The sequence below is a fragment of the Hypoxylon trugodes genome, assembly GCF_022578975.1.
Source record: "Hypoxylon trugodes strain CBS 135444 unplaced genomic scaffold F4822scaffold_2, whole genome shotgun sequence".
In the NCBI taxonomy this organism is placed as follows: domain Eukaryota; kingdom Fungi; phylum Ascomycota; class Sordariomycetes; order Xylariales; family Hypoxylaceae; genus Hypoxylon; species Hypoxylon trugodes.
The window spans coordinates 3,932,685-3,957,623 of record NW_026250017.1 but is presented as its reverse complement, the minus strand read 5'-3'; the positions used below and the strand labels follow the sequence as shown (position 1 = coordinate 3,957,623).

At 46.5% G+C, this 24,939-nt stretch overlaps 11 protein-coding genes across 11 annotated transcripts; 8 read left to right on the top strand and 3 right to left on the bottom strand.

Moving 5' to 3' along the window:
* Positions 1-16: 16 nt before the first annotated feature.
* F4822DRAFT_146784 (CRAL/TRIO domain-containing protein) lies at positions 17-1,283 on the top strand. The gene is made up of 2 exons (XM_051452921.1): positions 17-677; positions 768-1,283. Exons 1-2 carry the CDS (start codon positions 211-213, stop codon positions 1,213-1,215), a joined length of 915 nt encoding a protein of 304 aa, XP_051318725.1. The 5' UTR covers positions 17-210; the 3' UTR covers positions 1,216-1,283.
* Positions 1,217-2,906, bottom strand: F4822DRAFT_146787 (uncharacterized protein). The gene is made up of 7 exons (XM_051452922.1): positions 2,624-2,906; positions 2,522-2,566; positions 2,394-2,460; positions 2,131-2,342; positions 1,885-2,071; positions 1,782-1,830; positions 1,217-1,715 (listed from the first exon to the last, which is right to left on the bottom strand). The coding sequence occupies exons 1-7, from the start codon at positions 2,666-2,668 to the stop codon at positions 1,352-1,354; spliced, it is 969 nt and encodes a 322-aa protein (XP_051318724.1). The 5' UTR covers positions 2,669-2,906; the 3' UTR covers positions 1,217-1,351.
* A 441-nt stretch (positions 2,907-3,347) lies between these two features.
* F4822DRAFT_392655 (thioredoxin reductase) lies at positions 3,348-5,131 on the top strand (the record flags this gene model as incomplete). The annotated part of the gene is made up of 3 exons (XM_051457231.1): positions 3,348-3,996; positions 4,070-4,766; positions 4,827-5,131. Coding segments are annotated over exons 1-3 (1,007 nt in total), but the record flags the coding sequence as incomplete, so codon positions are not given.
* A 223-nt stretch (positions 5,132-5,354) lies between these two features.
* On the top strand, positions 5,355-6,571 carry F4822DRAFT_392654 (uncharacterized protein). Its single transcript, XM_051457230.1, has 3 exons — positions 5,355-5,781; positions 5,888-5,958; positions 6,032-6,571. Exons 1-3 carry the CDS (start codon positions 5,734-5,736, stop codon positions 6,180-6,182), a joined length of 270 nt encoding a protein of 89 aa, XP_051318722.1. The 5' UTR covers positions 5,355-5,733; the 3' UTR covers positions 6,183-6,571.
* A 689-nt stretch (positions 6,572-7,260) lies between these two features.
* On the top strand, positions 7,261-8,562 carry F4822DRAFT_426148 (kinase-like domain-containing protein; the record flags this gene model as incomplete). Its single annotated transcript, XM_051460491.1, has 2 exons — positions 7,261-7,515; positions 7,567-8,562. The coding sequence occupies 2 exons, from the start codon at positions 7,261-7,263 to the stop codon at positions 8,560-8,562; spliced, it is 1,251 nt and encodes a 416-aa protein (XP_051318721.1).
* A 930-nt stretch (positions 8,563-9,492) lies between these two features.
* Positions 9,493-10,819, top strand: F4822DRAFT_441689 (uncharacterized protein; the record flags this gene model as incomplete). The annotated part of the gene is made up of 2 exons (XM_051462892.1): positions 9,493-10,189; positions 10,242-10,819. The coding sequence occupies 2 exons, from the start codon at positions 9,493-9,495 to the stop codon at positions 10,817-10,819; spliced, it is 1,275 nt and encodes a 424-aa protein (XP_051318720.1).
* A 673-nt stretch (positions 10,820-11,492) lies between these two features.
* On the bottom strand, positions 11,493-12,720 carry F4822DRAFT_441687 (uncharacterized protein; the record flags this gene model as incomplete). The annotated part of the gene is made up of 3 exons (XM_051462891.1): positions 11,493-11,936; positions 11,981-12,449; positions 12,510-12,720. The coding sequence occupies 3 exons, from the start codon at positions 12,718-12,720 to the stop codon at positions 11,585-11,587; spliced, it is 1,032 nt and encodes a 343-aa protein (XP_051318719.1). The 3' UTR covers positions 11,493-11,584.
* A 635-nt stretch (positions 12,721-13,355) lies between these two features.
* On the top strand, positions 13,356-15,068 carry F4822DRAFT_392653 (short-chain dehydrogenase/reductase SDR). Its single transcript, XM_051457229.1, has 4 exons — positions 13,356-13,549; positions 13,680-14,089; positions 14,171-14,427; positions 14,491-15,068. The coding sequence occupies exons 2-4, from the start codon at positions 14,053-14,055 to the stop codon at positions 15,040-15,042; spliced, it is 846 nt and encodes a 281-aa protein (XP_051318718.1). The 5' UTR covers positions 13,356-13,549; positions 13,680-14,052; the 3' UTR covers positions 15,043-15,068.
* Positions 15,069-15,730: 662 nt separating this feature from the next.
* F4822DRAFT_392651 (YjgF-like protein) lies at positions 15,731-16,694 on the top strand. Its single transcript, XM_051457228.1, has 2 exons — positions 15,731-16,171; positions 16,230-16,694. The coding sequence occupies exons 1-2, from the start codon at positions 16,060-16,062 to the stop codon at positions 16,544-16,546; spliced, it is 429 nt and encodes a 142-aa protein (XP_051318717.1). The 5' UTR covers positions 15,731-16,059; the 3' UTR covers positions 16,547-16,694.
* Positions 16,695-17,798: 1,104 nt separating this feature from the next.
* F4822DRAFT_146740 (uncharacterized protein) lies at positions 17,799-19,494 on the bottom strand. The gene has a single exon (XM_051452919.1). It carries the CDS (start codon positions 19,402-19,404, stop codon positions 17,911-17,913), a length of 1,494 nt encoding a protein of 497 aa, XP_051318716.1. The 5' UTR covers positions 19,405-19,494; the 3' UTR covers positions 17,799-17,910.
* A 666-nt stretch (positions 19,495-20,160) lies between these two features.
* F4822DRAFT_441685 (kinase-like domain-containing protein) lies at positions 20,161-24,888 on the top strand (the record flags this gene model as incomplete). The annotated part of the gene is made up of 4 exons (XM_051462890.1): positions 20,161-23,559; positions 23,632-23,647; positions 23,739-23,890; positions 23,962-24,888. Exons 1-4 carry the CDS (start codon positions 20,590-20,592, stop codon positions 24,886-24,888), a joined length of 4,065 nt encoding a protein of 1,354 aa, XP_051318715.1. The 5' UTR covers positions 20,161-20,589.
* Between the last annotated feature and the right edge of the window lie 51 nt (positions 24,889-24,939).

Here is a 24,939-nt window from a genome sequence, read left to right as displayed (position 1 = left end):
GCTAGGCCAAGCTCTAGGCCTGTAACTTGCCTTATCCCGATCAGGGAAGCTTCCAACAACTACCTTTACGAAATGTCATCTTCATCTCTTGTTTCAACGTAGCCTTTTTTTCATCTCATCATCTTATCCTTGGAGAAGTTATCTCTATGATAATAAAAACCAAAGCCTCATAAACGCCACCCTTTTGAACTCGTAAGATTCTTTAAGATCATGGCCGAGCCAGCCCAAGCTCCAAGCTCCGAGGCTCCCCAGCCGGAGGCCCCCAAAGCTGAAGAAGTCCCTAAACCCGATGAGCCGACCACCCCTATCCAGGAACTTTGGGCTGCTGCGAAAGCCCAGTCCCACCCGGAGATTTGGGGCGTTACTCTAGCTGATCCAGCTACCCACGTTCCCAGTCAAATTGTGCTACAGAAGTACCTCAACGCTAAGGACGGCGACATTGTTAAGGCAAAGGAACAGCTTATTCAGACCCTAGAGTGGCGCGCTAAGATACAGCCTTTGGAACTTATCAAGAAGAGCTTCTCCAAGACCAAATTTGAAGGCTTAGGTTACGTAACGCAGTACTACGCTTCCGATGAGAAGGCCACTGAGGAGAACCCCGAGGCTAAGGAAGTCTTCACCTGGAACATCTACGGTGGTGTTAAGTCCATCGACGACACCTTCGGTAACCTTGAAGAGTAAGCTATTGTTATTCCTATGCGTGTCCTTATAAAATATATCTCCATACGTAAACTGTAAATGAGATCGTAACATCTGATATGGGTTAGGTTCATCAACTGGCGTGTAGCTCTCATGGAGCTCGCCGTGCAAGAGCTTTCTCTACCTACAGCCACGAAGCCGATCACCGCGGATTGGGACCCTTACAAGATTTTCCAGGTGCACGACTATAAGTCGCTCAGCTTCCTACGTCAATCACCCCAAGTCAAGGCCGCCAGCACCGAGACCATCCGAGTCTTCGCTACCGCGTACCCTGAACTTCTTAAGGAGAAGTTCTTTGTCAACGTTCCCGTCATCATGGGTTTCATGTATGGTGTCATGAAGCTCTTCGTCGCACCCAAGACTATCAAGAAGTTCCACCCCATGTCCAACGGCGGGGCCTTGGCCAAGGAGTTCGGCGAGAGCAAAGTTTCCGGCTTGGGTGAGAAGCTACCGACTGAGTATGGCGGCAAGGGTGCAGATCTGAAGGCTCAAGGAAAGGGGCCGGCCGTAGAGTAAGCTTGAACAGATGATGCACTGATTTGCTGATTTGGTTAATTGCTAGTAATGGAGGAAGATGGTGATGAGATATGAATCTTTGCGTTAGGTTTAGACCATGAGATATCACACTGCAATGTTTTTGTTTAGCCAGGATCTATCTATTATCGGAACGCGTGACATTCTGTGCCTTTTCCGATGATTCCGTCTCTAACGTAGGGGTAATATGATTATGCCTCCCACCATCCTCGGGAGTAACATCTATGGCTGAGTGCTGAGGCTCCTGGTCCCCGAGATCTTCTTCATCACGTCTTCTTGTGCCCACTTCTATATCATTTTCTTCTTTTTTACTTTTCTTCAACGATTTGCGCTCGGCAAACTTGAAAGGTATGCCTTGCTCCTCATGCTCCGCTGCGATATCGTCGAATGTCTTACCCCTCGACGCTGCCTCTTTCCTCAGCTTTCGGGTGCGGAGGAGCCATATTATATGTGAAATGAATATACCTGATTCAAGACATATGCTGAATTCCGAGTTAGCTCATTGAAGCTTCCACTCGAGTGTTGCAGGGTTAAAAATGAGTACTGACCATACAATATACAATACGCCGCCTAAGATGTCGAAGCTATTTTGAGCAGCTAGGAATGTTAATGCGACATTTCTATTAAGGAGTGTGTATAGGGCGTCCATACCAAGTGACATAAGCGAGAAGAATGCACCCAGCCAGTCCATGGAAAGGAAGACGAAGTTTATCCCAATGACTCTTCCCCTTCGCTTCCAAAGTTCACCGTATGGTGGTAATAAGCCAAGTGCCAACAGAATATTGGCAATAATACCTACCACCAAGACGCCAGTATCATTACCTGCATCGTACAGTGGCTGTATCTGTTTAGCATGGATTATAATGGTAACCACTGAGATTCCTTCGGATAACGCACCCGTAAAGTGACGATCAAGGCTGCCTCGACACCTGCAAAAGCTGCTGCGTTCGCCAAGCCAATAAGCACTACCTTCCATATAGCCCATTTCTTATTGTACATGAGGATTTGGCACCAATTGACCAAACACAGTGCCATGAAGGCCTGTGGCTGTACTTGTAGCGGATAGTTGAAACGCTGTGCGATGTTATAGACACCAAATGGTACACCACCTAGGGACGATTAGCAGGCATATCCCCACCTAGGGGATGCAGATGTCTTACATAGAGCCCATAGATACATCATGGAACCGGGCAGACCGTCGGTCTTTTTTGTCCTCCAATTGGTCCACTATCATGTTCAAATTTAATACAAGGTCATTTCGGATCTGTTCCTTGACGAGTCTACATACTATTTGGGGTATTGTTTGTATGCACCAAAGAATAGTACCTATTGTCTAACAGACGTTACGGTTAGCTATCGGAATTGAGTATCTATTGGGATGGTTACCTACACCAAGGACGTTGGCGGCAACGGGGATTTCCTGTTGCGGTGCCATCGTGTACCTATGAATAGAGTCGCAAAGAAGCCCGAAAGATTAGGAGCCAAGAATGGCTAGAGGAAACCCTGGAACTCAAGATGCTTGTGAACGGGAAAAAGCGGGCTCAGACAGACAAAGCGATTACGGACTACTACATCTTGAGCTCTAGTGAACATATGAGGTAAAATGTCACCAACATTACATCGTATTAACGTGTAACATAAAAAAAGACAAATCAAATTAATCAACTATTCCCGGTAGATTCAACTAACTTCTAGGTTAATTAGAGGTGATTTCCACGTGCTATACATTAATCATTGGCGTGTATCCGGGTTCCTGGGACACCCTAATCACAATCGGTGGTGGAAACGGGATTTGCGATAGTTACCTAAGATTTCACTCCGAAAAGGACCGATTGTTACAAAAACCGACCGGAGATAGATAACATTATTTCAAATGTTGCAATTACTTTATGATGACATCAGTTTTAATAGAGTTAGAACGTGCGCATAATTGAGCTGAGTGCCAGTGACCCGCCAATTTCACATGTACCTAAGTATTTGTAGATGATCTAATCAATCAGGAGATGGCGGGGCAATCTCGAGTCAGCTCCGGTCCGGAACAATACTATCAGGGGAAATTCTTAGGGGACCTTGCTGAATAATGCGGGGGTCTTTTTTATTTTTCACGCCTTCTGGAATCACCGAAACACCAACCAGAATTCACTTCTCTCTCGTGCCTAGTCAATTCCAAATCTGAAGCTATTTTCGGAACTACATGTAGAGCCGCATTTGGAATAACTAGAAAATTTCAATCCTTTCGTCTTACTAAAGTCTACACACTTGACTTTGTGACTCGACATATTTCTCGTTAGTTCTTGTGTTATTATCATAAGAAGTAGTACGACAGCCTTCCTCCCGAACGCCTTCCGAGCCTGCCGATACGTACATAAACCGACCTAATCGCCCTCCCTTACCTTTTTGTCCTACTATTCCCTTTAAAATACCACCAAGCTGTTTTCACGAACAATAAAAAGAACACTTTGCGCAGGCGCATCCGTAGTTCCGGCCTTAGCACTTGCATCTAACGGTCTTCAGAAATACACAGGACAATCAAATCAGATACCAAAGTTAGCAATTAGGAAAATGCACAGCAAGGTGGTGGTTATCGGCTCCGGGCCTGCTGCCCACACGGCCGCCATTTACCTCGCTCGTGCCGAATTGAATCCCGTTCTGTACGAGGGTTTCATGGCCAATGGTATCGCTGCTGGTGGTCAATTGACAACTACAACCGATATCGAAAACTTTCCCGGTTTTCCTAAGGGTATTATGGGCGGCGAGTTGATGGTGAGTTATTTGTTCTACTTGAAAAAAAAAAAATGGTGGGTTGGATATACTAACCTCCGTTGTCTTGCGATAGGATGCTATGCGACAACAATCCGAACGATTTGGTACCAAGATCATCACCGAAACCGTTGCCAAGCTCGATCTTTCCCAACGACCATTCAAGTACGAGACGGAGTGGTCACCTGGTGAGGTACACACCGCAGACGCTGTGATTATTGCCACAGGAGCTTCGGCCAAGCGAATGGGTCTTCCGGGCGAGGAGAAATATTGGCAGAATGGTATTAGTGCTTGTGCTGTATGCGACGGTGCTGTTCCTATATTCCGAAACAAACCCTTAGTTGTCATTGGTGGTGGAGATAGCGCTGCCGAGGAGGCCACATTCTTGACGAAATACGGTAGCCACGTGACAGTTCTCGTACGAAGAGATCAACTACGAGCCAGCAGCATTATGGCGCAACGACTATTAAAGAATCCCAAGATCACCGTCAGATACAATACTCGGGGTGTCGAAGTTAGGGGAGATGACAAAGTGATGACCCAGATGGTCATTGAGGACACCGTCAGCGGAAAGCGACAGCTAATAGAGGCCAATGGTCTTTTCTATGCCATCGGCCACGACCCGGCCACGACTTTGGTCAAAGGGCAACTAGATACTGATGAAGAGGGCTACATCATCACCAAGCCCGGCACACCATTGACGAGTGTTGAGGGTGTATTCGCTGCTGGTGACGTACAAGACAAGCGATATAGACAGGCTATCACGAGCGCAGGTATGTTACTTATTTCATTGATGAGATTATAATCGAAATACTAACGTGCGTGAATTATAGGCACCGGTTGCCAAGCAGCCATGGATGCGGAGAAGTTCCTCGCAGAGCATGAAGTGGATGAACGAGAGGGAGCTGCCCAAGGCAAGCCTGAAGCCGAAAATGGAACTAATTGACTGATACCCGCCAAATTTTAGTCGCCTTCATGGCATAGAATTATGCGTCAGCGTGCTTGTTGGCAAATAAAATAGACAGATACCAAATAGAAAGAATCAGGAGCAACTCAATTCAAACAAAGCAGGTTTTGACATGTCACCTGCAGGAGAATTATCGTTCGCACCAACAGCGATTCTATTCCCTTCTTTTCATTCCTACTCCTCCCAAGGCTGCGTAGTGGTTGGCCATTTGAATCTTCCCCACAATCTACGGTTATCCACTGTGCAGTGAAAGTAGTATCGTCACCGTCGGCAGGCTGTTCTCCCCCACGTATCGGGCCACGTCGACGGCTTTGAATCGGGTGTAACACATCCTCCATGCAAGCTTCCGGATACAGTCCAATATCAAATTGGGATGTTACTCACCGACCCCAAACTGCACGTAGCTACCCCGGGTTTACAAACCCCCCCAAAGGAAACCAGCAGTGAGCAAGCCAGTTAATAAAACCACACTGCTCCGCTCTATGCGCCCCTATCGTCATTTTTAGACTATTAACGCAAGCGCGACAGGGAACGCCTTGGTAAAATAGCAATTGCGATAAAGTTGGTCACGGACCTCCCAAGGAACTTTGTCTATTACCACGCAGGCTGTTCGACGAGATTCCCCTCTCCTTTCTCTTCTTGATCTTCTTCTTTAATCCTATCTTCAACTACAACTCTCGGTTTTGTGCATCGTCAATCAATTTCTGGCACCCAAATTTCACATTTCCATATCACAATCACAATTACAATCTCAATTGTATCATTCAATCAAGATGAGCGACCGCGGTTACTCGTACAAGAGCTCCGGCCACAACAGCCAGGTAAGTAACTGGTATACGGAGACGTCTACAGATCATTCGTGTCCCACGCTTCCGGCATTTCCCCACCAACTTCTCTGTGTGATCGTTTATAGCTAACTCCACTTAGGGCAACCACTACTGCGCCCGGGACTACGGCAGCAGTGCCTCCAACTCGAACTCATACCATTACTCCAACACGTAAGAGCCCCAACCTATATCTATTTGTATTGATGTCCTAGCGCGATCTCTCAATACTAACACCGAAACGCAGTGATGGCTCATACTACTACTCCAACCCCAATGGCAGCACTTACTACAACGACGGCCAGGGCGGTTCTACCTATACTTCGTCTTCCGGTAAACGGTCCTCTTCGGGCTATGGAAGCAGCAGCAGCGGTAGCAGCGGTGGCAGCAAGCAGTAGGAGCCTTCGCCTGCGCCGGGGTCACAAGTGCGATCTGTTGAGTTCAGGGGACAACAAGTCTCTACTCCTGGGGGAGCAGTGGCAACGTCAGTAGAATATCGAGAGCAATCTGTTTCTGTCCCTGCCGTACAGGGCAATAATTACGGCAAATCACAGGTTCAGTATGTGTCTACTCCCGGAACACAGGTTACCTCAGAGCCCGAAGCTCAATACGTCTACGCTGGTGGGGCAAAGTTATGCTATGGGCAGCCTGAGAAGTAGAATTGATTCTATTTGATTGTGGCATTGGTTTTTTTCGTGGTGGGAGAGATGAGTTTACTTAGTCTATTTTAGCAAGGAATATCGACGGCGAGTAGGTAGTCGTAATGATACCACATTTCACACCGCAACTTATAGGCCCTCTGTGTACGTACCATCTTAAACAACTAACCTCTAGTCCAAACGGAAGTGAGTTTATACCCTCTGGCAAATCACGTGATACCCCTCAGGACATCCATGGTGGAGGAGTTCAACTCCTCAATTTAGGGCACCCAGGAATATACTTAATGTATTTTCATAGTAGCACTAAATGTGTCATTGAGTACTTAGATACTCAGGTAAGTTTAAAAACCTGCGTTAGTCGGCTTACATGTGCAATGAAGCACGTACTGACCAACTTACAAGATGGGGACTGAATGCCACAGCCCCAATACGCAAATAACCACACAAAGAACACACCCGATATATTATACTATACTTCTATTTATTTGTATAATATCAATTTTATTCATAACTTCTGCCGTCTCTACATTGCCATTATCGTGTAAGCTTCAAGCTTCTACAAGTCGTAAATCAGTGCGATGTGATCGTCAAATGATTTTAGAACAATGCGATTCGTTAAACAGTATAAGAAAAACGTTTCTCTATTTAACGCATTAGAGTTCTTAGTTATCTTTGTCCAAAATAACACTTCTTTTAGTGTTTATCTCAGTATATTTCAGTATCTAGATCACTATATAATTGCCTACTTACCTACCTAGGTCGCCAAGCAAGTTTAGAATGTATCAGAGTATACAGATAACTAGCCAAGCTTTTCAATATGTTTTCATTTAATACTGCCCCCAACGCCGCCCGAGGAGCGGCTTTCTCCCAATACACAGAGCAAGATACTCTCAAAAACCTGTTTAGTGCTATTGTTCCTAATTTGAGGGAGATCCCTTGTTGGTACCTCGAACCTAATGAGCCAAGGGTACTAAACAAACTCCCAGGAGTACGAAAGTTAACTATCCTTAATATTGGGTGGCATGTCCCGATTTTCCCGACAGTTCTTGTTGAGACGGAAAGGAAGTTCCGGGTATGTTTTAACCCATTATGCCATGCAAATATTTTTCTAATCGACGCATAGGTCACCACGGATGGTCCTGCCATTGACCGATTTGTCCTACGGATCGCAAAATATGACTTCGAAAGTCTCCTTCCGAACCAAGTTACGAATGATGTTGCATTCAGACGTTTCGTAGCCCAAAGGCTCCCCCATATCCCTGTTCCTCGTGTGTATTGTTACAACGCCACGGACAAGAGTGAGACTTCTTGGGTTGTCGAGGAGTACATCGATGCCAAACCTTTGTTATACGAGTGGATGAATCTTAGTCAAGCTCAGAAGGAGAGTATGTCCGAAACTATCGCCAATATTGTTGTTGACTTTGCAGAAGTTCAGTTCGACAAGATCGGTGGTTTAAACCCTACGGACTTATCCTCTGCGCCCAATGTAGAGTATAACAAGATCTTCGAAGGCCGCAGGGAGTTCCACGATAGGGGATGCTACAACATTGGTCCGTATAATTCGATGAAGGAATACATTCTTGCCTGCTACGACCGCGAAATTTACTACTACACCCACGATACTGATGAAGACATTGCCGTGCGTAACGGAGCTTTCGCAGACCAGCAAGACGATGAAGAGTACGAACCCAAGCAGGATCCATTCGGATTTTATAGATTGACGGTCCCGGAACTTGTCGAACGTCTTCATCATGACCGTGCCAATTTTATGAAGAGTGAGGTGGAAGAGGAACCGCTTGTTCTCGTCCATCCTGGTCTTAGTGGATGCAATATACTGGTACGATATGGGAAGATCGCGGGTATCCTGCACTGGGAAACTGCTGGCTCGTACCCGTTAAGCCTGACATTTGAGCGTGGACCGATCAGGGTTGCATACAACCTGACGCGAGATGGACCTTCGGAGAACGAAATCTGGAGTCGCAGGGTTGGGCAGCGTGTCAGAGAGCAGGCAGCGAAGAGAGGCTGGGATCAGGACAGAATTGATACTTTGATGGGTGAAAGAAAGATTTTCGAGTTGGGCTTAGCCAGAAGTTCGTGTCGACTTGTCATGAAGAACTAGGTAGGCATAGCTTGATATTATATACTTTCGTATAGTATAAGAGGCCAATTTAACATATACCACTAAACAGACATCATACTAGGATGATAAACTATTTCTGCGCCCTCCGGTCTTGAGACCAAGTGATTAAGGTTGTTTTTAAAGAGGGGGGTGAATAGCTACCCAGGTAGGTATATATTTTACACAGGGGTACGGTTGAATCTTATCGGTATTAGAGGAAGAGTCAGACCCTAGGTATCTTGTAGCGACTTTGGGTTACCTTATGGGGCATATCATTGGAAATAGCTATCTACCTAGGTTCAAATGTAGGTAGAGACCTAGGGGGTCTATTGGGTACATATGTATCTGGGTGTATAGATAGGTACATACAGTAGCTTTTACGATTAGCTAGAATTCTCAACACCTTTTAATGAACGCTAGTAGGGACCCATACGTACCTACAGGACTCGCAACTCCCACAGTGTATTGTTGCCTACCTAGGTACGTACACAGTCGTTCTTGCTCTTACCTACCATGGCATGTGGTAGGTGCGGCGCTTAGAACTTGTGTATGGCGGTTCTCCTACTAGCGTATTTACCACTATAGCACTCTTCAATCTTTCTGTTCTTTAGATATATAGCTCCTTCCTAGGAAGTCGCGATTTAACGCGCCGTGTTAGTGGTCCGAGCTACCAAATACACCTTTTTTTTCAGCTTACCTTTTAAAAACAAGGAGGCCGCTTTCTCTCTCCCTCTCTCTTTTCCTCAAAGAATTCACGGATATTACCAGTATTCTATAGTGATTCGACATCTTTTTGCACACCGTTACAACCTGTGGACGTCCAAGATCGATCCTTGAACACACTCCCTCGATTCCTTTTTCTCATTTTCTTTTCCCTGTCACAATAATCACAATCGTTCACTTGCGCCCTCTCTCCCTCCCCTGGACACGATGGGTTCCCCAAATGAAGCGACGCTCTCCGGCATGCCTTCTGAGCTGCAGGTGAGAATCATGGGAGAACTTGATATCGACTCGGTGCGGCGACTCTCTATTACCAATAAGCGCTTGCGTGAAGTGTGTCGCACCCACGAAAAATACATCAACTTCACGATCCTCCAAAATGTAATCAATTCACTCCCAAAGGGAGTTCGACCATTTGCCGTAGCCCTTTACGCTGCCAACCACACCGATTGGAAGGCACAGTGGCCCCTACCAAGCCTGCCAGAACTTTATAACAACATTCACACGTTCGGGCGTCGATACCTTGACCGCAACAATTGGCGCCTACCGATTGAAAGAAAGGAAGCTACCCTCAAACTAGTTTCAGAGATGATTCCAGAGATCCTTAGCTTTCACGCTATTGTCGAAGAGTGGACTCTCAAGTTTATGAACTTGTCGCTTTCAAAAGTCGAGCGCCACGAAGGGCAACCCCCTATGGCGCCTCCCTCGATATCCGAGATTACGAGGATTCAGCAGGCGTTTTATATCAGAGAAATTGCTAGAGAGCTGTTCCCCTTCTTCATTGGCGAACCTGGTCCGGAAGGAGTGAATGATATGCCGTTCGATATGTTCTGGCACTACTTTGCCCCTTGGGAAAACCAGATTGTCGCGGGTATTGACGAATTCTTTCATCTCCGGTACAACGAGAGTAAGTTCTGGACCCCATAATCCCTACTAAGCCCTTCACTAACATTGTATAGTATACCTTGCTGGTGAACTATCTCCTACTCCCCAAGGGTGGGAGGCGGAGAACTACGACGACTTCGTAAATGAGTTAGGAGGCTGGTTCATCAAATACGGATTGCGTCATCTCCATGAAATCAATGATTGGGATACTTTAATTAACTCAATGAAGGAGATGTTCGAGGAGGACGAACAGTATGATCCCCGTCCGTTCCGTAAAATACACTACAGCGTTAATATTTGGGCGGGCTGTACATGGCTAAGGCCTACTGAACACGATATCACCATTCGAACTCTTGGTATCGACCACTTAATGCAAAGGTTCACGCCAGGAGACAGTGGTCCAATCGACAGTTGGTTCTTCCACTTCGTTTACGAGTCGACGACAGAGTCTCCTCTGATACAGTTTCCTACATTAGCAGATACTGATAGTAGGTGGTGGGATCGTGCTCGAATCGAAGCCACATTTCCGAATGCCATGCCAACCATGGAGGATATTCAAATTAAGGGAACGGTCGAGAAAGCGGGTACTTACGACGCTGGACCATATGTACTCTCCAGCGATCCGGACTTTTGCAAAGAAATAGGGTACTAAAGACTTGCTTTGAAACTATCAACTTCCTGTCGCGGAATCATCCTGTTTAAGGAATACGAATGGAATGCTCTAGGTTAGTCCAAACATTCTTCTACGTATCATAGGAGGCCCTTGGGACTGATAAAAAAGCAGGTAACTTGCCGCGCCGAATCGTCTCTATTATTCTCCCGTCCCGAACACATCCGTTAAACCATCTCCACACATACGAAGCACTAGCAAGATAGTGATAGCAGAAAGATAGAACAGGATTATATCTGAAGCTTGGATGGTTGTTTATATGGCTGGATTGCGGACGAAGGTGCAACGGAGTTTCTAGCTGGTATATGGGGTCTATGGCTGCGCATATAAGACTTGAGTAGGTACATAGGCAACCTTGATTTCTATAACGATGCCTTGGTTTTTAATTCATAGGCTTAGTGACTTCCTAAACCTTCGATTGACGTGCTATAAATTCATAAACTGACCTACTTTTGTTAAAGTTGGTCTAATTATTACTGGCTCACTTTGAAGATGATTATTTCACTGTATTTTCTTTTGCCTTGGCGTTTATCCCCGTGATACGAGATATATGTAGTGCTACCCCCTATTCAATTCACCAGTTGGTATTTACCCCTTTTCACTTACAAGGGATATATTCATTCCACCTTGCCATGTAATGAATTGTTCATGGCTACTAATTATGAATAAAAACTTATTATATCTTTCCGGCATTTATTAATGATCCCTAAGCGACCGAGCCGTCTCCGTGTAACGGCCTATTGATGGTTATTTGTAGTTGCTGATTCGGTAGCTGGACGAATGGCTCAAATTATCCCCCAATGCCGGTGCTGCCTCATCTTCGAGGTGTAGTGATGGACGTCTTCGTTTGTCGGGGCCTCTATGTGACGACTCTGTAGAATCATCCGTCATTTTTCGCTTCTGCAATAAGCTTTTGAATAGCGGCGCATAAGTTGGCAGGCAGCATCCAAGCAAACCAACTACGTTTTCCACTAGGTGCCAGAATAATACTCCTGTTGTGTACCAAGTTATGTCGGAGAAGTAGGCCAGTGGGTGGACTGTGGCGAATGCTACGACCCATCCGAAAATAATGGCGCGCGTGATGCCTATCGCGATTACACTATTATGGTCAGTTTCGGTCAGGGGTAAGAGGGATTTACTGACACAGATCCGAGTAAAAAGACGCCAATCACTGCGACTTTCTGTCTCCGGGGCATTCGCAACTGCTGTATGTGTGGAATAGGTACAATGAAGATAGATATATCCAATATTAAATCCGAAATAGCTAGAGAAAGGTAGAACGAAGGCCCGCCAATGCACGCCGTACCAAATTCTGGCTCGAGGCGGTCCCATAGTGTTGACACCGGCGTGCACTGGAAAGCTACGGCGAAGGTGAACGCGATGCCCCAGGCGATTGTCAAACCGATGAAAACGTTGTTTACGGTACGATAGACTCCCACCGAGAATATTCTGCGATAGAAGAGAAGTGCTGATAGTTTGACAATCCATAGACCACTTGTCCCGAGAAGCTCGTAGATGTACTTTGTCTTTTCGTATGCGGTTAGCTGATCCGTGTGGCCAATTTGGCCGTCAATGAGTTCTTGGTGACCTCCAAGTCCCCCGGTCGTGGTTGCTACGTAGCAATGGTTAGTTAGATTTGCGTAAAGCAAGGCTTGTTGAGTCGTCAGCGTACCGATTATTTGAGTTATCGACAATAAAATGCAGATAATCATCGATGGAATCGTGATCCAGTCGTCGACACCCACTTTTGTCCCACTCGCCCATCGCGTGTAGAATCTTAGTCCGACGGAAAGAATGGGAATAATAATGAACAGTACCCCGGTTCCGAGCAGAACATGCGGAGGATAAGGATTGTAGTTCGGGTCGAAATAGGGGTTAACCATACTGGGATTATGCCGCCAACAGTAGTTTTACCTATCTCTCAACAAGGCACATTTCTTGGTACCGAAAGAAAATCAAATTTGATAAACTTCATATTGGGATGGAGTTTAGACTTATACGGAGATGACAAGAAACCAAGCGTAATTATACGGAGAGATGGTGGATTGGGTGGTGTTGAGAAATAGAATATAATTCTGCCGTGAAACCGCGATTAATGGACCTCCGTGGTGTTTTTACTTAGGTACCTAGAGATAGGCCGTCGGCTTCTTCGCTGTGTGCTTTTTTAATGACGAAGCGTTCATCTTATAAAATATATAAATTTATAAAATAGTGTACCACCCACCTAAGTCGATAGCCAAGACGTTACGACTACCTAGAATGAATTAAAACTTCCTCCACCTTCTTAAACTTCAGTGAATTCCTGAAGCTATAAGTAGCGCCCTGAATCCTAGCGGCTGTCGTGAGGGGTCTACTACCTCCGAAGAGCGACGGAGCGATATAAATACTCCTGTAATCATGGCCCTTAGTGCGGTAAGACTATCACATTTTGTACCTAACGCAGAAACTTTCAGCTTATCATATACACCCATTAGGCCATACGCTTGGGGGCCGCCCAGCTACTATTTTGGCCGCATTGGTGTCATACTGCTATCAATTTGCTATCAATTTTCCCCCCATTAATATATGCAACTATATCTTGAGCCGGGATTAAGTATGCCTCCAAAGATCCCATGGGACTCACAACAGGCTTTTAAGTATTATGGTCGTTGGTGTCGAATACTTATATGAATATATCTCCTGGGTAGAATACTCGTGGCGGGGGGTAGTTCACTGTAGTGCGCTGAAAGTTAGCGATGAACGATTACCTAATATGCGTTGAACCCTGTTACAATAGAGTAGCTGGGAGCATACATGTGCCCTAACTTTCTTATTGACCACTGGAGCTATGGGCGCTACGTACCTAGAAATGCTGGTGTGATAGTGAGCTTCAGCGCGTATCTTCCGTATTTACGGGCGCTGAGCAGGGTACACATAGCATTACCGAACCACGCCCTATGGGTGCGAATCGACCCAAATGTCGACCTCACAATTGATATACAATCGGGAAATAGAGGGGACGATTGTCATCAAGGATGGCTCGTATGAACAACAAATACCGTCTTGAATAAAAGCGGAACGCGTTCTTCATGGAGAAATTGGTTCTTACCGACCGTGCCGAATTCTTGCATAAAAATCCCCCAGATTCCCCATTCGATAACCCAATCCATATATCTTAAAACAAATGTCGCCGTAGTTGAGGCGATCCACCATTTACACAGAAAATATCAATAAGAATGGATATTCGAGGTGTCGTTATTGTGACGGGAGCCGGTAGGTACCCCATTTTCCTTCGATCAGCGTATTTGCACAATATGCTGTTGTGCAAGAAAATCTAGTACTTATAATAAGCAGGCGGTGCGATCGGCAGAGCAGTCGCCCTAAGGTTGGTTTCTTTGGGCGCTAATATATTGGTGTGCGCCGACCTGGATCTCCATGCTGCAGAGGAGACGGCGGCCTTGTGCCGAGAAAACAGGCGCCTCATCAATTCGGGGGATTTCAACGTGACGGCACATTCACTCGATGTCCGCGACGAAGCAGCTGTTGATGGCTTGGTGAATGAAGCTGCCAAAACTTATGGCCGTATTGACGTACTTATCAATGCCGCGGGTGTAAGTTGTTTTCGTCTTCTCATTCTTCGCGATGCTAGATCTCTTAGCTAAAATCCAATGTAGGTCGGTGCCGCAGACCAGACAACAATTCGCGACATGTCCCTTTCGGAATGGCGCAGGCTTGATGACATACACAACATCGGATGTTTCTTGTTGACTCGCGCTGCACTGCGTGTCATGGATAAACAGGACACTGTCGCGCCAACAATCGCTGGCCGGACCCCGATTAGGGGAGCGATTGTGATGCTTACGTCGCTTGGGTCGGAAGGCGCTTTTGTTGGAATGGGTAATTATATTACAGCGAAGCACGCTGTTAAAGGGATGGTGCAGACTGCTGCTATCGAAAACGCCGCGCGGGGTATTCGGGTCAACGCCGTTGCGCCATCGTACGTTTCAGGACCGATGATGGATAAATTCCTCGACGCGGCACCTGAGGTGAAAAAGGCCATGCTTGGTGATCTACCCATGGGTAGAATGGTTTCGCCTGAAGAGGTTGCGGATGCCGTAGCGTTCCTCGCTTCTCCAGCCTCAAGCTACGTGAATGGGCATACGCTAGTAGTTGATGGCGGCGCGTCGCTGGCATTAACAAATACACCGTTCGGTAGTAGGTCTTGATGCCCTATAATAGCAATATAGAGCACTTCTCGTACCTAATTGGAGTAAACCGCGCTAGTACCGCCACAATACTCATTGAAGCACTATATTATCTACCTAGCAGTGGCCTATAGCCCATGTTATAGGAGCGACACCCAATGTGCCATTCATATTAGCGCCATAATGCGAGATAGCAGGATCCAAACAGCATCCCACGACACCAGAATTAGTAGGCTACAATCTCAATACCCCACTCACTGGCCCAGCATCGAGCTATCGAAGCCCCGCCCACACTTGACAGATTGATTTTACCAAGAAAGATAACTCGCTGAAACATCAATGAATCCAACTTTGGTTTTGCAATACAATACGTACGCGGTAATTTTTGCATCATATTGGGTCACTAAAATTACCACGAGAAGGGTATTAAGGATAGATGCATTGCGCTTAGTTGTAATGGAAGTCAGTATTCTTCGTTGTTGCTACTTGGGTATACATTAGGTACCTACAAGAAGGCATGCCTTATACGTTACTACTAAGCGTTGAAGCTCAGCGCTCGGCTCTCTATATTCTTAGCATATATTCACGCTATTACCCGTTGCCTTATAAGTGCACAATATGCCTAGAGAGCCAGTTCCCGAGGCCGGCACCTATTACACCAACGGAATCGGCGCCGTTATCCTACCTAGGTATTTAGCGGCTCTATATACACCAAACCAAGCACTGGAAGGCCCAAACGACGTCTAAATTAAGGGCCGGCCAATGATCAATGTCCCTCAAGACCTACCATTGCCAAGTTACGGCGCAATCCTTGGCATTGCTATGAATCTCTCCGAACAGCTTCGTGCTGAATAATAGCCGGTTAATAGCACAGCTAACGGTGGTTTCCCGATATCTAGATTTCAGCAACCCGGGAAATTTATATAACCCCCAAACCCCCTAAAACTTCATGGGATATCTATAACTTTCCTATTGCGCAACATCGAACTTTAGCTATTTCCACAGTATCCACCAGCTTAAATATTTCAATAATTAACGATGTCAGATTGCAAGACTTACTCTTACCCTGGGGCTGGAGAATGGGCTCGCAAGGAAATGTCCTACTCTCAAGCCATTCGCGTTGAGAATCGCATTGTATGCGCCGGTCAAGGTGTGTATCCCTCTTACTTTGGATTTCTGTCTCGGTGGGGTTAACAAAATGATTTTAGGTGGATGGGATCGCCAAACTCTAGAATTTAGTCCGAAATTGGATGAGGAGATCGACCAAGCATTTGAGAATGTGCAGGAGAATCTCAAGCACGCTGGTGGCAAAGGTTGGACCCAAGTTTACCGTGTTGTAACGTATAGCACCGACATCAAGGCGACACACCAACGCATAGTTGAGAATTTTCGGAAGTGGATGCCAGATCATCAGCCTGTATGGACCGAAATTGGCGTTAAGGAGCTTGGCCTGCCTATTATGCACTTCGAGATTGAAGTTGAGGCCTACGACCCCCAGGGTGCAGCTGAAGCAGCTAAAAATTAGGCTTGTCGCATTGCTCTTATAGGGGAGAAAAGGACCTACGTTCCGGTGAAAACCACCGCTAAAGCAGAGACAGAGCCCAGGTCATTAATCAGCGACATATACATTACTCGTGAAGAACTACACACGAATTTACTCAAAATCCTTATGAGTTACTGAACTATGATACCGTAAACAGATTTTTATTTCTAAATGCTACTATGTGATGGACACCGGCTATTCCTATCTCTTCAGAAGGAGCCACCCAGGACGGCATGCCATGCGTTCTAGTTTAGGTACCTATATGGCTCCGGAGGTGCGTCATCCTATTGGCTGAAATGGAGAAACATTGCCTAATCGGGAATGAACTACGACTTACCAAGGTACCCGATACCTAAGCAATGAAGGTTGTAGCTTGCCCCTATAATACATATCTGAAATTCTATTTTGTCGTCTTCCTTTCGAATACCCCTAGGATATAATATGGATGCTTACTCTGTAAATCTCTATGCTATCGCAAACGGAAGAGGGAGGTCGACAAGCCGACTTCGAGCTATCAAGATGTGCCACCCAGCGGCCGACGATGTAGAGCGCCAGCAGATTAAGAGCACCTATAGCACTTCGAAACTTCTATGATTATAGCATGTTATAGCGCCTGTGGTTTCCGTTGGATGATCGCCCAGGTGCTACTAGCCAAAATTTCTACGTATCCCCCGCTGTTCGGTTTCGTAACACCGAGCATTTGGTGTGCAGAACATATACTTAATTAGCAAACCGTGGGATTTTGTCTTAGACACCGCCGTGAAGAGCTGCTCAGACCAAGAATATATCCACCTTTCGAATCTTTGGCGGCCTCGCGAGAACCACGGGTGTATCGCGGACCTTAATCATTACCACATAACATCCCGAATATTCGACCCAGGAGATCCCCAAATAAAACACAAGCAGTTCCGTCGCTTTCTAGATTATCACGCGTGGAGTACCCGGGATATTAGCAAGGACAAGCTCCGCTAGTTCGGTAAGATCAATTTCGACCCATCTGCACACGGTCATTCGGTAATGGCATCGTGGGATTCTGACCGTTGGATAAATGAATGGTTGCTGGATAGCGGCCTTCCTTGATTGGAATCGACTACAATAGCATTCATAATGAAGATACGACATAACATTAAATACGGCAATCTTAATCTCTCAACATAAAGAATGCTAGTATCCGGAATAGTTGAACCAGAGCGACAAAATTAGGTATGCTAGATAAAAGCACCTAGATATACAGGGTATTATAGGTGCTTTACCTCCCTATGCGGGGTAACCAAATAGAGCTCACCGTACGCCATAAATCCGCCTATCTAGGCTCCTTTCTCGGGGGGAAATGCCTTCTCCTCTCGTTATGATAAAATATTCATTATTTCCTCGAGTGGGTCTAACACTTCCTGCATTAAATCGACATTTTCAATGTTGCAATCCCCCGGCAAGCCTAAGCACCATTCAATAATCCGGTGGTATCTTCCTCCCATTACTCGGCGAGTATTGGGGGCAATCCTGAGGAGCTCCTGGGTCCAACTATATGGATTGGTTCGATCTATTCGATTAACGACCGAGGAGAGTGGCTGCCAAAAACCGAGTTCCAGCAATACAACGCCAAGGCTGTAGACGTCATGTGCCTTGGTATACCGCGGACTATTATACCCCTGAAGTCGAGCTGGGTGCTGAAAAATATCGAAGTTCCATACATTCTCTGGTAATCCGCTCTTGTATAAGTTGTGCGTACCGTCTTTATAGGTTTTCGCATCGACCCCACGTATAAGATCAAACCCCATCAAATACGCCTCGTCAATCGTCGCAGGAGGGCATTTCGCACCACTTTTGGATTCAAATTGTCGAAGAATAACGACACTATGGGATGTAATATTTTTGTGGCAAAATCCCGCCGTGTGTAGGAAAAAGACTGCCTCAGCCAGCTTGTATGCGACTTTGAAACGGTCGTTTAAGGTTGTTTCTGTGCTAGGAAACGGGTCGTGTTTGATAAACTCTTCAAGCGTCATGATGCAATCGACATGGTACGGCGGAAATTGGGCAAAAAGGAACTGACTCGAGCCCGGGTGATATAAGTAATAGTTGACTTTGAGGATTCGAACGTCCATGGCAGGGTCGAGGCAGCTCAATGCCGCAGCAAGTTCTCCCATCTCAGACATAAACGTGTCAAATTCGGATGTGCTCTTCGCTGAAAATTTCCGACAGCAGAAGATTATCTGTTGATTTCCACTTTGGGGTGGAAGGTAAGAGACATCCCCAATCGCTTGAATTTGTGTGACAAGCTCCTCCGGATTCCTCAGCAGCATCGCGTTTGCCCGCGATAATTTGGCTCTCGACGAAAGAGCTAGAAATTCTTGCAGTCTATCACCACTGCTGATGACTGTTGACTGTATAAAATCCCTTCTCTTGCAATATGCGGTGGGGATAGGGGTTCTGACTTCTTTAGGCAAACCAAGAACTCGCAGATTCAACCTCTCCGTCCACTCGTGCACTTCTCTCGCCATTTCCTGTATCTGCGATCGCCTCGCTATCCAGGTGGTCATATTAATGGTATTTTGTAACCAATTCTGCCTTTCAATCCTATGGAGACCTTTGTAGACTTTATCCACAAGTTTATTCAAATACTCCGATGTGCGTCTTAAAAGGGCCTCGTCCTCGGGCTGCAAACATTGCTTTTCGCTACCAAAATTCCCTTCCGAAAAATACTGCTGCGCCTCTTTCAAGGCTCTAAGGTCCCATTCAAAGCGAGCCTTAAGAGACTTCGCATCCGATGAAAATTCGCTACAAGCGCTTAGGAACTGAATGACCATAGCGCCTGTTGAGACAGTAGTGTTGAAAATGTCCATGCTGAAATTCTCGTGTCTATATCTCGGTGTTATTGTCCAATTATTTTAGGACGTTGGGATAGCAAGAATATGTGCACTTTGAAGCGATCAAGGAGGCACATGCTCTAAGTAAAGGTTCTGAATGCATGTCTGGTAGCTACCTAGCGACCGAACACCTACAATGATGGGCTACCCACGTACTTAGGTTATACGAAACCTATCTGAGCCTAAAGCTTTCGTGTCACCATCCATTCCGGGGAAAGGGTAAAGTACCGGATACGCGGTAACTACCGGGGTATCTAGGTACATTGTCGAGTTTTGGTGACACTGCATTGTACAGAAGAACTGATATCCTGCATCAGAAATATGACAATCACAATATCCGCCCATTCATAGGACTAGTGATTTCTGCGAAGGTGCAATAAATTCGTCAGTGGCGCATGTGTCCGACCACCCTGAGTTCCAGGCTCCGAACCGGACGAAGCCCAAACGGAATTTACCTAGGTAAGCTCATCTAGTATAGCACATCACGCTGTGGATTTTTATCCAAAGACATTGGCTGTCGGGCCATACAGCGTCAATAGAATGATGGTCAACGGGGTGGTAAATTGAACTTGGGAGCTCGACGAGAGCGGGGAAGGGACGGAGCCTGCATTAAAAGAAGGGTGTGTGATGTAGCAGTGGCGCCGTACGCCGGCCAGAACCGGCCGGTTACGGGTAAGCGCAGAAGAAGTGCAAAATACCTAGGTATGTATATGCAAGTCGATTCCGTGTCTCATACGCGAGGGCACCGGGTGAGTGCATGCGGTTAGGGGTAGCATCTCCCCCACCGGCTGGATCGGAAGGATCGTTCTTCTGCTCTCTGACCGCCGTGTCTGCATATTTTGCAAATAGCGCAGTCATAATCATCATTCAATAGCCTACATAAGGATGATATGCGGCGGTATTATGTGCAGAGGGTTTCATTTCGGGTATTACCATATCGCAGCCATGAAGTTCTTTCTCTACCGTCTCCTGGACATTGACATTTTGGACGAGGCTGCCGCATTAACTTGTTTCTTTGCATACGGTCAGATCTTTCGGAGTATAAAGACCTACCCACCCTAAAGCCGAATTTTTCTACCTTGCCAACTCATCATCCAACTAATCACCTGAATAATCTATTTAATTACTTCGATTGGCCATTATTATCACGGAACTTTCAACATGGTGTCATCTCTGGTAGAGGAATTTCACGATATCAAATATCAAGAATATGAGGGCCTTGACGGCCTTCCTTATGAAACTGATCTACAACTTGATTGGTCAGATACTACTGTGATGCCTGTCAAGCGCAAACGCGAGCCTCAGTTCACTACTGGCCCCAATCCTCGGCTCGTAATTAAAAGAATTAGAGCACCTGATGAGCAGTCATTCAACGATCACATGAAACGATTAATTCTAAGAGAAGCCCGATGCTTGAACTATGCCAAGCATCGTCATATAATTAGATTTGAGACAGCCTTCTACTTAGAGTCCCAAGATGAATCGAGGTCCTTCATGGGCATCGTGATGGATCGCGCAGAGGGCGACATTCGGGCCTACCTCAAATGTCAAATGAGCTCGGAAAAAAACTCGAAGATTTGCGGTTGGTTCCAGTGCTTGTCTAATGCTGTGGCCTACGTCCATGGTCTTGGGATCACACACCGCGATATCAAACCGCCCAACATATTGGTAAAGGATGGGAAAGTTCTGCTTGCGGATTTCGGAATATCGAAATTAGGGCTTGTTAAAACCCTCCCAACAACGCAACCCAACGATCCGCGGTCCCGGACACCTCAGTATGCTGCCCCTGAAGTCGAAGATGGAAGCACCCGGGGCCGATCAGCTGATATATTCTCGCTGGGCGCAGTATTCCTAGAGATGCTCGTGGCTTATTCTTATCCGACTGAGCGACAGAGCCTCAGCTCTGTGATCCATCTATCCCCGAACGACTCGTCCTACGCGAAAAGGTTGAATGATGTTCACCTCTGGATGACTGCCTTACAGCAGCGAATGACGCCGGAAGAAGCTTGGCAAAATATGATAATTTGTACTTGCCAGGATATGCTAAGCCCAGATAGAGATGAACGACCCAGCATCGAATCAGTTTATCAGAGGATCAAGTCCGTTCCATCGCCAAGCAACTCTACACCTACATGTTGTAGCCTCATGTTAGAAGGTGAAGACGTCACCGATGATCAAAGGTTGGTCGAGGCATGCAAAAGCCCAGAGAATATAGACGAAGTGAGAGAACTAGTCTCTTCTAAGAGGGGGGACCCTAGGACTGTGGGAGTCCTTCACCAGGCATCGGCACATGGATCAGACAAGGTTGTGGAGTATTTATTATCCCAAGGGGCTCCTGTCGATCTACGGGATTACAGTAACCAAACAGCTCTTCACTGTGCAGCTGGGTATGGTCATAAAACTACGGTTGAAATTTTGCTAAAAAAGCGCGCCGACGTAAATGTGCGGGATGATGAAGGGCGAACACCGCTTTTCTACGCATCTGGTCATGGAAATGCGGACATAGTTTCGAAGCTGCTGATGTCCAAAGCTCAAGTTGTAACGCAAGACCACAATCGACAGACAGCACTTCACTTTGCGGCAAAGGGGCGGCGCCAATCGTTCTCTAACCACATAAGAGTAATTGAACTACTATTGGGACGAGCAGCCGATATCAATGCGAGAGATGCCAAAGGAAGGACGCCGCAGGAATACGCGAAGTCAAAAGGCCATGACCATAGGGCTAGCCTGCTGGGTAACGATGCCCCGGGCTCAATTCTAGTGCAGGATAAATCATTAACAGACCCTAGCAGCATGACAGTAAAGAACATCGCCAGGATAATCCAGCCGCCACGCCAATACTGTGATGACGATATACAACAAGTAGCGGACCAGCTCAAAGATGTCGAACCTGGGTTGGAGCAATACACGAAGATCTGCATAGTACTGCATAATAGTATGCAATCAACCGACGATGTATATAAGGTTCTGAAGAGATTTTCGGAGAAGAAGACGACGGACCATAGGCTCCCCTTCAAAAAGGAGGAACTCATAGACGTCCTAGATAGCCCTGGAGCATTGGCCCGATTTGAAAAAGAGCAACAAAAGGTTTTGATCGACACGCCTACCTTTCAAAAGCTCGATACGCATTACAACCTCCGACAAGACCAATGGAGAGGGAGCCTTAAGGAAATTGGAGTTTTAGGACAAGGAGACTCGGGCGTTGTGTATAAAGTTGGGTTAGGGAACTCAGATCAGATCTACGCGCTTAAAACTATAGAGCGCAGCAAGAGGAAGGCTGGTGAAGAGCTAGCCATGCTCAAGCGTGCGTCACACAAGAATATCGTGCGGCTAGTCGGCAGTTTCACGTCACCCCAGTTCATCGGGATCTTGATGGATCCGGCTGCCGACTATAACTTGGCGATGTATCTCGATGAAAGCACTATCGACCCCCAAAAAGAGTCGCTACTACTTCGATACTTCGGATGCCTAGTAGACGCTCTGTCATATCTGCATCACGAGGTATACGTACGACATAATGACATCAAGCCCCAGAATATCCTCGTACATCGCGGACAAGTCTTTTTAGCCGATTTTGGTATATCTTTGGACTGGAAGGAAACAATGCGGACGACAACATGGGCTCCTGCTGCCCGAACCCCCTTATACTGTGCCCCTGAAGTCACCAGGGAAGGGCAGTCGAGAAACTCTACAGCAGATATCTGGTCACTTGGGTGTGTCTTCCTGGAGATGATGACTGTCCTTAAGGGGCGACACGTGAAGGAAATATCGACGTTTCTCGGCGACCGCGGTTCCAGGGGCTCTTCATACGGCGAAAGGCTATCGGACGTTCTCTTGTGGATACGGATCCTCGAGGAGGAAAACAATGATATCACAAATGAGCCTTTTGAGTGGATTCATGACATGCTCCAGCATGAACCCAAGGCAAGACCCGGGGCAAGCAGATTACGGAAAATCTTACAGGAAAAGAGTGATTCTAACGCGGGGTTATCTTTCTTTGGTGACTGCTGCAGGAGAAATACCGTAGCCTTGCGAGAACGTAATGATTCTCGTCAACTTGAAGAAATCTTTGATGATAGTCCGATCGAAAAAGATACCCGTATTGCAGCCGTTGGCTGGTCTGGCGAACGGGTAAGCAGAATGTCCCTTTACATGATATTTGTCTATAGTAACTTACTAATGGGCTGACTTGTGGAAAAATAGCGGTTGTATATTCAAGGTGAGTGCTGCACATGAAACTGGAACCACCTCTCCCTTCTTGATTCGCAGTAAAGATATAAAGGGGTTACTAATAGCCATAATTGAATAAGGAACTGATGGAGGTATTCGAGAAGCTGCCCGGAAACAATATGGCTCGTCTTGGGAGGGGGGAAGACCCGAGGACAAGATCGCCAAAGGGAAGCTGCGTACGCCTATTGCAGCGACTGCTTGGCAGCAGATAGGAGGTCATAGACAACCAGTGGTGAGTTTTAAATTTCATTCGCTTATTTCTATTCGTATTATGCAACCAGAAGACTCACAGTTCTTCCGTAGGTTCGCGTTTATTTCCTTGACAACAATGATCTCATCCAGGAACGATCATGGAACCCCGTTCTGGGATGGACCGATGGTGCACTAAGTAGACATAGAATTCAAGCAGCGCCAACAAGTGAACTTGCCGTCACGTCCTGGGGCGATGGCAACATAATTCTTTGTTACCAAGATATCGATAACTCTATCCGTATTCTCCATGGGTGGGCCCCCAGGTCCGAATGGCGACGTGGCTCAATTCTCCGAGATGAAGCGGCCATTGGTTCGCCACTAGCAGCAATAAACTTCGAACATCTTGGGCATCGCGGATTGAGGCTTTATTGTAAATTTGAGGAGGCCGAGTTTGGTGAATTATGTTGGGATAAGGTCGAAGACGAGGGAAGAGAGAATCCCGATCCTTACAGAGGCGGTTATTCCAGAACAGCCACCCCTGGATCTTCTATCACCGCAGTTGCCTTTAAGCAGGTAGACCTAGAGATGTTCATTTATTACTCTAGCCCGGCTGATGGTATCATCGAAAACCGATATAGTGGGGGCTGGTTAGGGTGGGATACACGAGTTGGAAACGGTACACTAACGGGTCCCATCTCGGCTCTGCGGTTAGAGAATGGCTCAATGGCGGCCTATTTCGTGGACGGAAGTAATCTCATGGAAGTTGTACGCGAGGACGGAAATTGGTCACAGACCGTTATCATGGCCAGTCAAGAAGAACGCACGTTGGTGAATCCTGGAGAGCAACCAGGAACGCAACCACTCAACAACAAGCCCAAAACGGACCCGGGATCATCGGAGTCAACCCATCACTTAGTACCGCGCCTGGAATCTCCTAAAACACCATCTGGGTGTCGATCGATTCTATGGAGCACCGCTTCGTATTTCAGGAGTATATTCTCATGCTTAGGTGGTACTTTGGTACGTAGACGAAAGTAAATTGGGAGGTAAATTTCATAGGTTCTGGCGGGGTTTTCATCATTTAGGTAA

Coding starts and splice junctions, on each gene's coding strand:
- F4822DRAFT_146784 (XM_051452921.1), top strand. CDS start 211: ATGGCCGAGCCAGCCCAAGCTCCAAGCTCCGAGGCTCCCCAGCCGGAG. Junction 678..767: donor ACCTTCGGTAACCTTGAAGA/GTAAGCTATTGT, acceptor GATATGGGTTAG/GTTCATCAACTGGCGTGTAG.
- F4822DRAFT_146787 (XM_051452922.1), bottom strand. CDS start 2,668: ATGGCACCGCAACAGGAAATCCCCGTTGCCGCCAACGTCCTTGGT. Junction 2,072..2,130: donor CCTTGATCGTCACTTTACGG/GTGCGTTATCCG, acceptor AAACAGATACAG/CCACTGTACGATGCAGGTAA. Junction 1,716..1,781: donor GGCGTATTGTATATTGTATG/GTCAGTACTCAT, acceptor CTCGGAATTCAG/CATATGTCTTGAATCAGGTA.
- F4822DRAFT_392654 (XM_051457230.1), top strand. CDS start 5,734: ATGAGCGACCGCGGTTACTCGTACAAGAGCTCCGGCCACAACAGCCAG. Junction 5,782..5,887: donor GCTCCGGCCACAACAGCCAG/GTAAGTAACTGG, acceptor AACTCCACTTAG/GGCAACCACTACTGCGCCCG. Junction 5,959..6,031: donor TCATACCATTACTCCAACAC/GTAAGAGCCCCA, acceptor ACCGAAACGCAG/TGATGGCTCATACTACTACT.
- F4822DRAFT_392653 (XM_051457229.1), top strand. CDS start 14,053: ATGGATATTCGAGGTGTCGTTATTGTGACGGGAGCCG. Junction 14,090..14,170: donor CGTTATTGTGACGGGAGCCG/GTAGGTACCCCA, acceptor TATAATAAGCAG/GCGGTGCGATCGGCAGAGCA. Junction 14,428..14,490: donor TACTTATCAATGCCGCGGGT/GTAAGTTGTTTT, acceptor AATCCAATGTAG/GTCGGTGCCGCAGACCAGAC.
- F4822DRAFT_392651 (XM_051457228.1), top strand. CDS start 16,060: ATGTCAGATTGCAAGACTTACTCTTACCCTGGGGCTGGAGAATGGGCT. Junction 16,172..16,229: donor CATTGTATGCGCCGGTCAAG/GTGTGTATCCCT, acceptor AAATGATTTTAG/GTGGATGGGATCGCCAAACT.
- F4822DRAFT_146740 (XM_051452919.1), bottom strand. CDS start 19,404: ATGGACATTTTCAACACTACTGTCTCAACAGGCGCTATGGTCATTCAG.